Source organism: Neolamprologus multifasciatus, chromosome 3, assembly GCF_963576455.1.
Source record: "Neolamprologus multifasciatus chromosome 3, fNeoMul1.2, whole genome shotgun sequence".
Classification (NCBI taxonomy): Eukaryota; Metazoa; Chordata; class Actinopteri; order Cichliformes; family Cichlidae; genus Neolamprologus; species Neolamprologus multifasciatus.
In genome coordinates, this window is record NC_140441.1 from 32288670 (window position 1) to 32303664 (window position 14995).

General features: G+C 39.1%; 1 protein-coding gene across 1 annotated transcript in view; it reads left to right on the plus strand.

The window, feature by feature from the left end:
- LOC146522602 (circularly permutated Ras protein 1) overlaps positions 1–14995 on the plus strand; it is a 21090-nt gene continuing 6095 nt past the window's right edge. Inside the window, exons 1-18 of the mRNA XM_085153515.1 lie at positions 1–142; positions 4561–4612; positions 4833–4889; positions 7457–7588; positions 7673–7759; positions 7844–7929; positions 8051–8248; positions 8885–8929; positions 9012–9101; positions 10050–10201; positions 10289–10370; positions 10494–10621; positions 12810–12894; positions 12977–13083; positions 13245–13357; positions 13459–13570; positions 13691–13831; positions 14527–14620. Coding sequence (XP_085009641.1) covers positions 92–142; positions 4561–4612; positions 4833–4889; positions 7457–7588; positions 7673–7759; positions 7844–7929; positions 8051–8248; positions 8885–8929; positions 9012–9101; positions 10050–10201; positions 10289–10370; positions 10494–10621; positions 12810–12894; positions 12977–13083; positions 13245–13357; positions 13459–13570; positions 13691–13831; positions 14527–14620 — 1812 coding nt within the window. The 5' untranslated portion in view covers positions 1–91. The remainder of the gene's footprint in view (positions 143–4560; positions 4613–4832; positions 4890–7456; positions 7589–7672; positions 7760–7843; positions 7930–8050; positions 8249–8884; positions 8930–9011; positions 9102–10049; positions 10202–10288; positions 10371–10493; positions 10622–12809; positions 12895–12976; positions 13084–13244; positions 13358–13458; positions 13571–13690; positions 13832–14526; positions 14621–14995) is intronic.

A 14995-nucleotide genomic window follows, 5' to 3' on the forward strand; every position in this document is an offset into this window, starting at 1 on the left:
TCTGCACCGACTTCCTGACACACATGCACAAAGTGTTGCTGTTTAGACTTTGAACACGCCCACACTCTCACACACATTAGAAACATGCTTCATGAAACGCTTTCAGTTTGAGCGACACCGCTGCACTCAGACCGCTGCAAAGGTATTTCTTTTCTTATTGTATTGTGTGTGTGTGTATCCACGATAAAACTATTGTTACAGCTTTTATTTTCAGGCGTGAGTCGTGTATTTTTAATTTAGCTAACTTTTGATTAAATGTTTTGGACTCAAGTTTCCAAACGTGATATTCACCTGCTTTATCCACTTTTCAAAATTGAATCTATGTGCAAGTATGTATAAAGAATTCATTTACTAACAGATACAACAGATGGGATTAATTTGTCGTTTAGGAAAACAGACACCCACTGGATGCTTTATTAGCTGCACCAGTCCATTTACCTTCATAGTAAATGTATACAGTAACTGTTCTACTCTACCCGAGCACTCAAAGTGCTTTATATAACGTGCCTCATTCACCCTCACCCCACATTTTAAAAAGTGCTTTCTATCAAATACTTTCATAAATTGATGGTGAGCAACATAGTATCTTGCCCAAATATATTGGGCATGCACACTGGAGCAACCAGGGACTGAACCACAAACCTTCCTATTAGTAGATGACCTGCTCTAGCTCCTGAGGAACAACCATCCCACTGGGTTGGGCACACTCTTGTCCTTTAGAACAATTTTAATTGTTCATGGCACAGATTCATGAAGATGCTGGAATCTTCATGAATCTATGATGTGAATCTCCTGTTCCACTACATCTCAAAGGTGCTCTATTGTTCTCACATATGGTGACTTTGGAGGCCTCTTGGGTACAATGAACTCGCTGTAATCTTCAAGAAACCAGTTTAAGATTATCCTGATCTTTGTGACATGGTGTATTATTCTGCACCTTGCACCTTTAGGCAAGTGTAGTTGTGATTTGGTGTTATATAAATAAAATAAAATTGACTTGAAAAATTGAATTGTCCTGGACACAGGCATCAGAAGAGGGGTGCAGTGTGGTCATAAAATGATAGGCATGGCCAGGAATAATACTGATGCAGGCTGTGGTTTTTAAATGATGCTCACTTGGGGCCCAAATGTGCCCAATACCATTATACCAGCACCACCAGACGGAAGTATTAATACAATGCATCGATCTGTGCATCCATGTTCATGTAACACCAACTTTTGACTGCCATTTGAATTTTGCCACAGAAATCAAGACTCATCAGACCAGGCAACATTTTTCCATTTCTTATTGTCTGTTTTTGGCGCTATATAAATAACATTGAATTAAACCTGCTTCAAGGTTCCTTGTTAATTCAGAAATGCTCTTCTGCATACTTTGGTTGTAATGAGTGTTTATTTGAGGTACTATTGTCTCTGGTCATTCTTCTCTGACCTCTGACATCAACAAGGCCCAGAGAACTGCTGCTCACTATATATTTTCCCTTTCAGAGTATTCTCTGTAAACCACAGAGATCACTGTGCAGTAAAATACCAGCAGATTAGCAGTTTCTGAAATACTTAGACCAGCGGTCTCCAACCTTTTTTGCGCCACGGACCGGTTTATGCCCGACATTATTTTCACGGACCGGCCTTTAAGGTGTCGCGGATAAATACAACAAAATAAGATTTATTCATAACACACGTGAAAAGACCCAGGAAAACCGAGTTAACGATAAAAACGATAACAAAATAACGCTGAAAACCGATAAAAACCCTGAAAACCATACATTTCACACCTGATCCTCAACTCTCACGGCCCGGTACCAAACGACTCACGGACCGGTACCGGTCCGAGGCCCAGGGGTTGGGGACCGCTGACTTAGACCACCCTGTCCAGCACAAATAATCATACAACATTCAAAGTTTCTCAAATCACCTTTCTTCTTCATTCAGATGCAGTTTAGCAGCTTTACTGAATTAAACTGGGTGACAGGTGTATCCCACCAGAGGTCCTTTTTATGAAAGGCTAGAAAGTAGTTCAGGTACCCAACTGATGCAAACCTTGAAACTAACCTGCAAAAGCTGCAGAAACTCTGCTGCACATGTGTGAAGTATGCAGCTCAACTTGTTTGGTCCCGGTTGCCAAGATCGACCTATTTATAGAGCAACCTGGAGTGATTTAGAGAGCTGATAACCTCTGAGCATAACTGAGGTTGTGAGGTTTAGGGAAGCAAAAATAAGGAAATGATTTCCCGGGCATGCACAACTTGCTGTGTGAAAATGCAAATAAGCTCCTTAAGTAATTTAAGTGAGAGCATTTGCTTATGTTGACTCATTAGTACTTTTTGCCTTCATATTGAGCAGCACAGAGGTGCCGACCTCTGTCTTTTGTATTTTATTTGCTGTGTGTTTGTGTCACAGGAATAGAGAAAACGCTGTCTTACTTGCTGTGCATTCTTGACTTTCTGAGTCAGGAGTACTTGTAAAACAAAGCTTGTATAAAGTGGAGAAAAGGGTCAGACTTTGGTGTGTTATTTTAAGTTGTTGTTTACGTTATCGTCCTTTAATTATAGCAAGCTCAAAATAAGTATAACTCGACCCTCTTGGGTTGATGTGACTTTTTTTGAAGCAATGAGTTTGCATAAGTAGAGCTAATGTTGCGGTTCAGCCCGCTCTTGTTTCAAAATGGCTTTCAGCGAAAACTCAGTATGTTTCTAATCCAAATGCTGTCAGAACAAAATGCTCCAGAGATCTTCAGGATTTTCTACCTACAATCTAAAAAAAAACCCCTTTAAATCTCTGTGATGGTGAGTAATTCATAGCAAAATGCACAATTTCATTTCTAAAGTAAAGCTCGTGTGGTTCGTTTTAGATTACTTACGTTTGAATCTTTTTTTGAGAGCAAATCTTGCTCTTAAAAATGATACCTAAGATTACCTTCAGTTTTTTTTGATGACCATGAACTATAAGCTCACCATGACACAGTAAAAACCTTTCCTTTTAGAATCTTTTTGAGTCCCTCTGCTCTTAAAATGTACCTGGTTAAAGTTCCATCTGAAAAAAGCAAACAAAAAAAAAAAAAACAGCCAGAAAAAAGACACCTTTAATATAAAGCAACTTTAATGTAAAAAAAAAATTCATGCTTAGATGAGGATTTCTGGTTGTCATCAGTGCAGATAGCTGCTGTCTTGATAAACTGAATGTCTGCTTCGTGAATAAATTTGGAGGAAACATGGTTCAAAACAGTTCACAACATAGAGCTGTGAAAATATGAAGAACACAGAAAAATGTGAACTTTTAAAATTTCTACTCTTCATGTGCTGAAATCAGACACAACAACAGTATGGCTAGCAGCTGCTATACACTAAAAACAGTTTTTACCTTTAAGTCTTAAAACTTTCCTTTTTAAACTTTTCCAAAGAAATTTTTGAAAATAAACTGACTGACGTCGTCATTTTCATTTTCTGGGTGTAACATGGGGTGCACAATCTAAGGATCATGAACTTTTAATGATAAAAAAAATAGAAATTGCGCACATTTTTATTGTGAAACAAGAAAGAAGGAAATGTTCTCAAAACATTTGTCTGAAAACATAAATTACCATATTTATCTGACCAATCACTCTGAGTATCCACAGAGTCATCCTTAGTTTTTCCTTTTTGCTTTAGTTAAGGTCCACGTAGAAGAAATTTAGCTGGTCACTAAAGTACACGTCAAAAACCTCACATTTCTCAAGGCATCGTGTTAATCAGCAGCAGGATAGTGCAGTCATATCAGGGCAGGGCGGTGCAGCGGTTTGGCTGTCGGCTCACAGGAAGCCTTTCTGTGTGGAGCTTGCATGTTTTCTCTGCAGCTTCTCGTTGGTTTCCTTCAGGTGCTCCTTCCTCCTCCCACAGTCCAAACACATGCATGTTAGGTGCTTTTTGGGTTTTTTGCTTTAAAATAATGTGCAGGTTTTTATTTTATAGGCTTTTGAGATCATTTTGGAGTCACATTAGAGCTGTTTGGGGGTTTTGGTTGGGGGTGTGAGATTATGGTTTGACCTCTTTAACACTCATTAGTCTGTAGCCTGCTCTGTGACTGCCACCATGCTCTGATTAAAAACAATCTAAATCTGGTTAATAATTTAACAGTTCTCAGAACTTTAAACCATTTCATTTCCTTCACGTTGACCTCAATGGCATTGGCTCTGTGCTCTAGTTTCAGTGTCTGCAGCCATACTTCAAACAAACAAACCAAACCTGAAGAAAAATGCAACTTTTATTCCTTCTTCACATTCAAGAAGCCATTACTTCTCATGTTTTCTCATTTCTTCCCTGTTCTTATAACAGGAAGTGTTTTACTGAGGCACCTGTTAACAAGAAAAATAACCAAACCAAAGGAACAGCTGCTGTGGTGACAACGCACTGACAATGCCAGGAAGCTCGTCTACCATAATCATGAAGCTGATATGTCAGCTTTTCTCGCTTTCTTTGTCCCCATTATCTGATTCATTTGTCTCTTAAAGATAAAAACCCAAAGAGATTGTGGGTCTTTTAAATGGTGTCGCAATCAATTTAAATTAATATCTGTGTGTTGCAGATGGAGTTTGCTTGCAGCCATGTTGTTTGCAACTGGAGTCCAGATGGACCAGGTGAGTTTCTTAAAGTGTATCTTCGCCAATGTGACAAATAATGCTCATGCTTGCTTTAGTTAGAACTTTTCAAGTACATTAAGCCGGTGAAATGTTGACATCTTTGACCCCGAGTTGCAGAACAATCTGCGTCTGTTTGTACTAAGTGCCACCAAAAAGGAAGAGAGCGTGCATAACTGCTTAAACCTGTTATAACGAAGGGTTTTTCCTCCAACTACAGGCGTTTTTCCTATGGGGCCCGAGTATGACAACATAGTGCCAGTAAAACAACAAGCAGGTAATTTTCTCACTCATGCACTTGCAAAAAATGTGCACAAGCATGCAGCTCTCATCACGCTGATGGTGATGAACCGTTGCTTTTTTCTGGCCAGAGCGTTGATTAAATTCTCAAGAGCATTGCAGTGAAATAACAGGAAAGCATATTAAGTAGTAATGTGTGTGTGTGTGTGTGTGTGTGTGTGTGTGTGTGTGTGTGTGTGTGTGTGTGTGTGGGCATGCTTGCAAATGCAAGACAGACAAAGAGACGAACTGTGTAGGAGATGTAAAGATAGAGGTTCAACAAGGGAAAGTCCACACAGAGAAAAAGATGTCAGATAGCTCTAATTACCAAGTGTGACAGTTAATGCTGATAAAACTAAAAAATCAGTCCAAATCAGTCTGGCTCCACCCCCATTGCCAGTAAAATTGCATTTCTCACCAACACAAATCAATTTCAGTGAAATTAATGTAAGAAATAAAGTAAATATTCCACATATCAAGTATTAACGCAGATCATAAAAAAAGTCAAGATTTGTATTATTTGTTCTGCAGATAGATAGTAAATGGTTGGATAAGCACAACAGAATGGATGGATGGTGACAGATGGCCTGTAGAATTTTTTCTGAGTTCCTCAGCCCTTAAAATGTTGTTGGTTGAAGTTCAATCAGAAGAATATAACTAAAAGACAGCATTTATTATAAAACAGCTTTCATATTTGCAGATAGATAGATGGATGGATAGATGGATATTAGGTCTCACAGTGAACGCTTTTATGACTTTTTGGCATTGATGTCACATGACTGTCAATGGTTTGGATCGTTTTGCAATGGTTTATGTGGTTCTTATGGTCCAGTGTGGTCCAGTGTGGTCGCAGGCATTCCCCATGTGATGGCCACTGATGACAATTTGCATATTGACGACTGCCAAATCTACGCCACGGCCCATTGTTAGTGGTGCTAGGTTCAGATCATTTTGCAATGGTTTATGTGGTTGAGGAAAGCTGCAGTCAGCTGAGATGGATGCAGTCACTTGGATCAGTGAAGAAATGTTGAGGCGAAAAGAATAAACTTTCTGGGATTTCCTTGCCTGGATTATTGAGCATGCATTAAGACATTATTACTTTGGATTGTTTTCAGACTTCATGTTGCATTACTTCTAGGATTAATTCTGATTTCACTCCCAGTTTAGTTTCACTTTCACTTAGTCTTTGGTTAGGTAAGGGAACCAACATTATATGATTAGATTGGGGAAAAAGTCCCCTCTACTTCACCAGACTGAAAATCAGCAGCATGAAGTTTAAACTTTTTGGTTCAAATTTACATCAATAGGTATGGATAAGGTACAACACTGAGTGTTTCTTGTCTTGTGTTTCTACGGTGTATTGACAGACATACAGGCTTGTGCTGGGGTGTTTTTTTCTGTTCTCAAACTGTTCTCCCATTAGCAGCTCAGTCTGAGTGGAGTTTTTTTCCCTCTTCCTCTCACCTCATGTTATGAATTTTGTTGTTTTTTCCTATCAGCCTACCTCTCTGACATGTCTTCCCAATGTGATGTTTGTGTAAAGTTTGGTCAGAGGGCTCCTTTGTAAGTGTGCATGCGCCATTAGCGTGCTGCCTGCTGTAACCTATAATTTCCTTCGGGATTAATAAAGTATTCTGATTCTGATTCTGATTTAAAATCTGTAAGACAGGGTGGAGGCTCAGTCATGGTTTGCGGCTGTATATCAACCAGAGGTGTTAAGCTCATTTTCATGCAGAAAAAAATGAAGCCGCTGCACGTCAGATGCTATCCAGAATGTACTGCATGTGCATCTTGACAGACAACAGAGCAAAAGTGAGCCAACATCCAATGTTCTTGAGGAAGACTAGAGAACTATTCCAGAAGAAATGACAAGAAAGCTCAGAGAGTTCACACTGTGTTGAAGAATAAAAGTGGCCACACAAAATAGTGACTTTCAAGCTTTTTTGTACACTTTGCACAAACCCTATTTTTGCCTTACATCAACAGGAATAAATCATGGCTTCTGTTTCTGTTTATTCAATTAAAGATAAAGGAAATAGTACTGAAATTAGTACGATTACTGTCAGCTGATTAAAAAGCTCCTGGGTTTCCTAAAAAGGACTGACATTCATGCTAATATATAGCTGACAGTTAGTATACAAGGAATAAACAATACAGAGTAGAAATGTGATAACTAAACTAAAGGGCAAGTGTGACCACCTGACTAATGTAATATTTTTGTTTGTTTGTTTGTTTGCTTGTTTTTAAGGAGAGTGAATTTTAAATTTACAAATCAAAATTTAAAGACACAAAATCAGCTGTTAATTTTCACAATCTTTGATTGGATCAGCTGTAGCCATTTCCTTTAGGTCCATGGGTTGGTGGAAGTTTTATTCTGATAGACTTTTAATGTTTTAAGACAAGTTTTGAAAGAAGATTTTAAAAGGATCTCACATATGCACATCAGATAATGACTGCAGTGAGGTAATAAAGCCATAGCCTGGACTCTCCATGTCCTAGAGAATGGGTCACTTGATACGTTTTGCTTTTGTAGGCTATTTATTTAGTGTTTCCTTGTTACTTCAGATGAGGTTCCTCCACCGCTGCCCCCTCGTCGAATGAGGAAACCTCGGCCTACTTCTCTTCCTCTTTACAACAATTCCTCCCTCGAGCCTCCATCTGCTCCGACCTCCCTCCCTCCTCCTGTTCCTCCCAGACGTGAGTTTGATTTGCCTGTCTTTCCTTATGTTTTATATTTGATATTTAATCTTTCTCTCTCATTTCCTTTTCGTGTTTCATCAGTTGACAAGCTGGAAGGATTAACCAGGTTGAAGGCCAACGTCAACGTTGTCTCACTCAATGTTGGAAAACTGGTTGACATCAGTCAAGGTCAGGGGTCACACACATGCAAACACACTTCCTTCCAAGTTTTTTTGGGCTTTTATTAATCTCTTTTCTTTCTTTGCTTATCAGACTCAGGCATGGAGACTTTTCAAAGGCCAGTGATTTGTGGGAAATGTAGTGCTGCTTTGTCATGTCTCAGTTCATTACAGAAGAACGTGAGTGGTAATTTAATTCCCGAATTTTTTATTTCTTTGGACTCAACCAATTGATTAACTGGTTTCCACTGGACAAAGGTAGTTGAAACAAACAAAAGCAAATCCTCTTCTTCTTGCGCAGGTTTGGCGATGTGAGTTCTGTGGATATGAAAATAGTGTAGACGAAAGTTTAGCTGCTTTGTGCATTGGCCAGCGAGCCGGTGTGCGCAGTGATGACCTTTACCTGCCCAGACAGAGTGAAGACGACTATCAGAACTTGGAGGACACGCTAGTTGTTTTCTGCGTGGACACTTCTGGCAGCATGAGCGTTACTACAGAGGTGTGTGGATTGCGTTATTCAGACACACTACGGGTAAAATTCCTGCAGTCATTGTTTATCAAAAGCTGGAGGCTACCCTTGTGGTTGATCTCGTCTGTGCAGTCTTGTCTCTGCCAAGTCTTGTTTTTTGCTCAGATGCAACTTTATTTACTTTTTATTTATTTATTTTTTTTAGACAGAGAGAGAGAGAAAAGGGTTTCTTCTGGCAATCCTTCCAAACAAGCCATACTTGTTCAGTCTTTTTCTAATGGCACTGTCAAGATTTTTTATATTTAACATGCTAACTCAGTCTGAGATGCACCTCTCGAGTTTCTTGCAGTTTATGTAAGCACTGCACAATCTGTTCTTCGGGTGAACTTACTGGGACATCCACTCTTAAAAAGATTGGTAACATATAGCTAAATACCAAAATGTCTGCTGTCATCGAGGTGCCTACACTCACTTGTTATCAGTTAAACAAGTGTAATTAATTAGCAGCACCTGGCTGCTACTTACCTTCTGAATACCTGTAGTAGCAGTAAAGAGACATTCAGTTTTCCATAGTTGAAACCTCTTTTCCACATGATTGTAGGTTAATTAAATCACAATAAAACTCCATTTGAAATGTTCAGTCTTATCATGTTTGCTCTGCTTTAGGTTCCATCAAGCAATGGATCTGTAACATACGTATCCAGACTAGAGGTGAGAGGATAATTTGTTGTGGTTTGATTGGCTGGGCTGCATTGACATAATCATTTTGTTTTAAAGTTTGTACTGTTCACAGGGTATGCAGGACGCCCTCTACAGGGCACTATTCACCATAAAGCAACGGTCCCCTCATCGGAGGGTGGCTCTGGTGACATTTAACGATGAGGTAGGAGATGTAGCAGTAGTAGTAGTATTAATTATAACACTGATTCTTGTATGCTGCTTTTTTGAATCTTTCTTTTTTTTTGTGACCATTTAAATACAAATATAAGTGTTATCCCATCCAACTAGCATGTAGTAAAAGATTGTAAAAGGTGTTTAGTATTCATTATGTCTTTGGACCCCAGAAATCACAATGAGAACAAATCATTATGGTTGATTCAGACTGAACCTGGGGTCCTTATCAGGAGTGGGGATGCTAAAGCTTTAGATATTTTGCTGTCTATATTGCTACCTTAAAACAACAACAACAAAAACTTTTTTTTTTTTTACCTTTTACTCTACTGTTACATTTTTGGTTTTAGTTCCATGCGATCTTTCTCATTTTTTGAGTAGAATAGAATAGAAAAGCCCTTTATTGTCTTTCCTATGGTTTTGTCTTTTTTTGGCCAATTTTAATCTATATGAATATATAATCGTGTCACTCAAGATACAATGAATATTTAGTTGCATTGCTCTATGTTGCTATAACTAAGTACATTGCTCCAGTTTTACCTCAATGTTGTAAAATAGAAAAATCAGTGGAGCAGATCATAAGACGTCCTTGTTCATAGAACCAGACTTATAAAGTCCATTGAATCCCTTATTTATCACTACATGAGAGAATTTTAAATGTTTTCCTGTTTTTGTCCCCTTTGGACATTGCATAATTGACAGTTATGTAGCCTGCCCCACAAAAACAAGAGGACTTCCTGTTTACCATGATGAACTGTCATGCTCTGTAGAAGATGGCTCTTCAGCAGACAGGAGGGAGAAGCAATCTGCCCTCATCTGCCAGAGAATTTTTTTTTTTGTCAAAATTTGAATTAAATGTTGAAGACATTAAATAAAGAAGACCTTATAAATCTCCCGACCCACCCTGCAGTACTCTAACTATATTCTGCTGGTTTCACAGGTTGTAATATATGGTGATGGTACTAGTGCTCCTATCACACTCAGGGATTGGGCGCTAGTTGACTACGACCATATATGGGAAAAGGGTGTGACTTACCACATCCCACACTGTATCGCTGAGACCTACAACCACCTAATACAGAGGGTCAAAGAGTAAGTGTTAGAAGTGTTTTAGAAACATGGAAGAATGCTCTGTACAGTCTGAAACACTCTTTGTTTTCTCCACATCTCTGACTCTAGACTCAGGGAACATGGAGCCACGTGTCTCGGTCCCGCAGCATTAGCCTCCGTTGCTATGGCTTCAAGGTACCCCGGGTCAAAAGTGAGTAAATGTGAAAGTCTCTAAATGAGTGGTCAGATATTTTACTACGGTGTGATTGGGACGACTGAGTGGTGTGACTGTCACCACTATTAACAAGAACCTTGCGGCTGTTGTGATTTACAGGTCATTTTATGTACTGATGGCAAAGCAAACATCGGACTGGGAGAGATGGAGCAAGCTCCCTCTCTGACTCCTTCTGCCTTTACTCCATATTTCTATACTCAGCTGGCTCTAGATGCGGTACAGAAGGGGTAAGGGCTCACATGCATGCACAAAGTTGTTGAGCATTTGTCACTGTTTAATTGCGTTAACCATGTCTCTGGTGAACAATCATTTACCTGCCACACAAGAGTCTGCCTTGAAGTCAGACAGGCACCACCTCTGCTCCTAAACACAGCAGCTGACAAGAATAGTCCTGTTTTGCTTTGCAGATTTAAGTGTAAACTTCATCCTGTCCTCTTCGAGTATTGAAATTGTGTGGTATTTAGAGATATTCCTGTCAAATATTGATCGTGGGTGATTGTGGCTCAAGAGTTGGGAGTTTGCCTTGTAATCAGAAGGTTGCCGGTTCGAGCCCCGGCACTGACAGTCTCGGTCGTTGTGTCCTTGGGACAGACACTTCACCCGTTGCCTACTGGTGGTGGTCAGAGGGCCCGGTGGCGCCAGTGTCCGGCAGCCTCGCCTCTGTCAGTGCGCCCCAGGGTGGCTGTGGCTACAAAGTAGCTTGCCATCACCAATGGGTGGATGACTGGATGTGTAAAGCGCTATACAAATACAGGCCATTTACCATTTCAAATCTTTTACTTTTTTCTGTTTACAGAGTATATTTGTTTTAATTTTAATTACACAGTCCCGACCAAAAGTTTATGAACACTTGAAAAATGGCAAAAAAAATCATATTTTGCATGGTTGGATCTTAACAAGGTTCCTGACAGAACAGATTCAAGTGCAGACTGTGTAATTAAAGCAAAAGATTTTTATTTTCAACACCACCTGTTCATAAGTTTAGGACCGCCTGCCTTTAAAAGGCCAAATTTGTGCAAAAATGTGGGTTCATTGTCATTTTCCGTCAGATAGTCACACTGTCATGATGTTCTGATGGCAAAGGCAAAAAACTTCCCTTTTTGAACGTGGTCGGGTTGTTGAACTGCATAAGCAGGGTCTCTCGGAGCATGCCATCGCCTCTGAGGTGGGACAGTCATTTGGAATTTCTTAAATGATCCTGGGGGTTATGGAACAAAAAAATCAAGTGGAAGACCCAAAACAATTTCACCAGCACTGGATCCAATTGGCTGTCCGTCAAGACACTGGACAATCCCCGAACCAAATTAAGGCCGTTACTGGTGCCAACTGCAGCCCCCTAACCATCAGACGGCATCTAATTTGAAGGGCTTCAAAAACAAAAAACGTTTTCAATGGTATCGTCTCCTTGAATGCCACAGAACTGACCATGTGGACTTTGCAAGAGAGAACCAAACATGGGACATTGAAAGGTGGAATAAAGTTTTATTCTCTGATGAAATTTTTTTTTAACCTTGATGGTCCTGATGGTTTCCAACGCTACTGGCATGACAAGTAGATCCAACCTTAGATGTTTTCTATGCATCACAGTGGAGGGGACACAATAATGGTCTGGGGTGATTTTTCCTTCAGTTTAACAATGGAGCTTGTGCAGAGGCATCAAACGGCCACTGGTGGCCACTGATTTCTGTTTTGGGGGCAATTACAGTTTTTTTTTTTTTTTTTTGGAGGTGTGGTCCTAAACTTTTGATCAGCTGTAAAACAGCCTTTTTCAGTTTAAGCATTGTTTTCAATAAATTATGCATATTCAAAAAACCTCCCATTTCTTCTTATTGCATGTTGAAGCTCTACTTGAAACCTTGTTAAGATCCAGCCATGCAAAATATGATTTGTTTTGCCATTTTTCAAGTATTCTTAAACTTTTGATTGGGATTGTAAAAATAAAACCGTCAGTCAAAATAAAACAGTGGAAAAACAAAAAGAAAAAAAAGATATGCTTGTGAGCGAGAGGTTCACAATGACCAGAATCTGGAACAGAACAAAGACGTCAACATCTGGTGAAGTTTAAGAGCCTTTACTCCAGTGCAAATCAGTTGACTTGTAGGTTATCAGCACAAAAAAGTCACTTTGTTGGGATAAACAAAGTAAAAACTGGAAACATATGCTTTGTTCTGGAGTAGAAATGGAGAATTACTACTAAGACTTGGTTCATTTTACAGCTACATGCTACAGTTTGTACACTCTTTTGTATACTCTTTGCACAGGTACTCTACAGCATTCCAGAATTCAGACTCACCTGGCTACAGCAGGGTGTCTAGCTCAAACCTTTGAACTTTTCACATCTGCATAAACTGAGCACATCAGCCACAAAACCTGTCTAATTCTGTGAAAAACATATCTCTTTCTTTCCTTTTTCAGAGTCATAATATCAGTAATGACTTTTGAAGGGACAGACTGTCGCCTGGCTGATATTGGTAAACTGGCAGATGCTACGGGAGGAAGAGTGAGATAGACACAAATTAATTCACACAAGCAAACACAAAGAAGAACATATTGCTGTAACTCTTGCTCCTTGGCTTGCACAGGTAAATATTGTCAGCATTGGCACGGTAGCAAGAGAGATTCAATCGGTCTCCGAAGATAACGTCCTAGCTACAGGAGTCAAAGCAACCCTGCTCGCTTCTGATGGAGTGTGAGTGGCAACGTAAAAACACTGCCACATAAACATTTTACATACTCGATTGCATGTTAGTCTAATAACAATAATAATATAGAGTGGTGCAGTGGTATCCAAAATATTAATTTACTTTGTTTCCTTCTTTTATTTTCACTCTTCTCTCTCTTTCACTTTAGGTACTTTCCATATGAGGATGAAAACAATCACAAACTGGTAAGAGAGATTGGGAATGTCACCAAAGGTCTGGAGATCACCTTCCAGTTTGCTGTAAAACCTGATTTTATGGAATGTAGGTCAACTCTGCTGTATTATTACTGCTTAAAAATTATTTGTAGTGCAGAAAGCATTTAATAAAATCAACCAAAGTCTAATGTATTTTGTATTCACCAGTTTTTCTCCAGAAAGGAACGCTTCCATTCCAACTGCAGCTCAGCTTCAAGACCAGAGACCAACACAGAATCACTCGCATCCTCACTGAACAGCGACCAGCAACTACCTGCAGGTAAAAAGCTGGAACTGGGTGTTAAATACTTTTAGAATCATTAACTTAAATGTGTTCCAGTTAATCATAAAAGATATTTATATTTATTTAATTTCATCTTCTTTATCTGTCTGTCTGAAGTCGGATTTTTGCAGGTAGACTTAACATGGCAGTGCTCGATGTTCACTGCGCACAGCTCTGTGCCAGTTTAACCATGGAGGGTAAAGTGCAGGAGGCACAAAGGCAGCTGAAAGCACAGCAAGACCTGCTACAACAAGTCAGGTATGAGTTTTGTAGAGGATACATGGAGAAAAAGGTAATAATGAATGCACATATGAGAGATTCAGTAGCCGGCTATTAAGGCCCTGATAATGTATGCTGCATGCTATTGTTGTGATGAATCCTGTAAAAAGTCAATTTGGTGAATTGGGTCCTAAGTCAGTGAAAGCCAGACCGAAATCTGTTTTTACTTCAAGCATTTTTATTATTATGTTTTATACAAAATTTATAACAAATGTGAAGAAGTAGAGTAAGTTCTACTTTGTAGAAGTGACAAAAAGTGGTTAAAACAACTCTATATAGATCCCAGATAATATAGCTACTGTTTTCTGCAACATTTGGCCACACAGTGTTTCAGGAATTAAATTTGAGACACCACATGCATAAAATGGTCATTAAACTTTATCATACAGAGAAAAGGAGCTCGAGTTCTCCTAAAAACAAACTAACTTACCTTAGTATTCTCTTATATAGACCAAACGTAAAGTGTTATACATTACATTGAGGAATAATTATGCAAATGATTTACATTACATTGAATGGGGGGATCTAGACCCATCAGTTCACCTGTACTGTGGGGCCACTGAGCCACCACCTGCTCATTTTACGTTAACGGTTGAAGTGAGGGGTTAGAGTTCAAGTGTGTGTGTGACTTTACTGTGTTGTAGGCAGTAACAGTGCCTCTTTCTAAACTACAGCAAGTGGAGGCCAATCCAAAAGGAAGAGAGTATATATGGTAACTGGATGGAAACCATGACGACAATTTGTGAGGACATTACCACGGAATCCCAGGTATTCATACACTTTTTAAATGAAGACAATTAGATGAAATATCACACAGTGAGTTGTATCATTATATAAACCCTTTGTTTATGTAACATGAACATTTTGGAAGTATTCATTTTTATTTTATTTTTACATGTGCCAGATGTTGTGTTTGTCTGTGACTGAGCAGGCAAAGATGTGGAAAATTGTACTTTTATACAACTGCCAATGAAGCAGCACAAGAATTCATGAAACATTAATCAGATGTTGTGCACTCTCGTAATCTTTCTTTTTTTATTTGTTTTTTTGTCTGCTCATACATTGCAACAGATCAACAACAAAGTTAATACTAACTTCTAACAGTTGTAAATATGAAAATATAGCCCTCACCCTATAAATTTT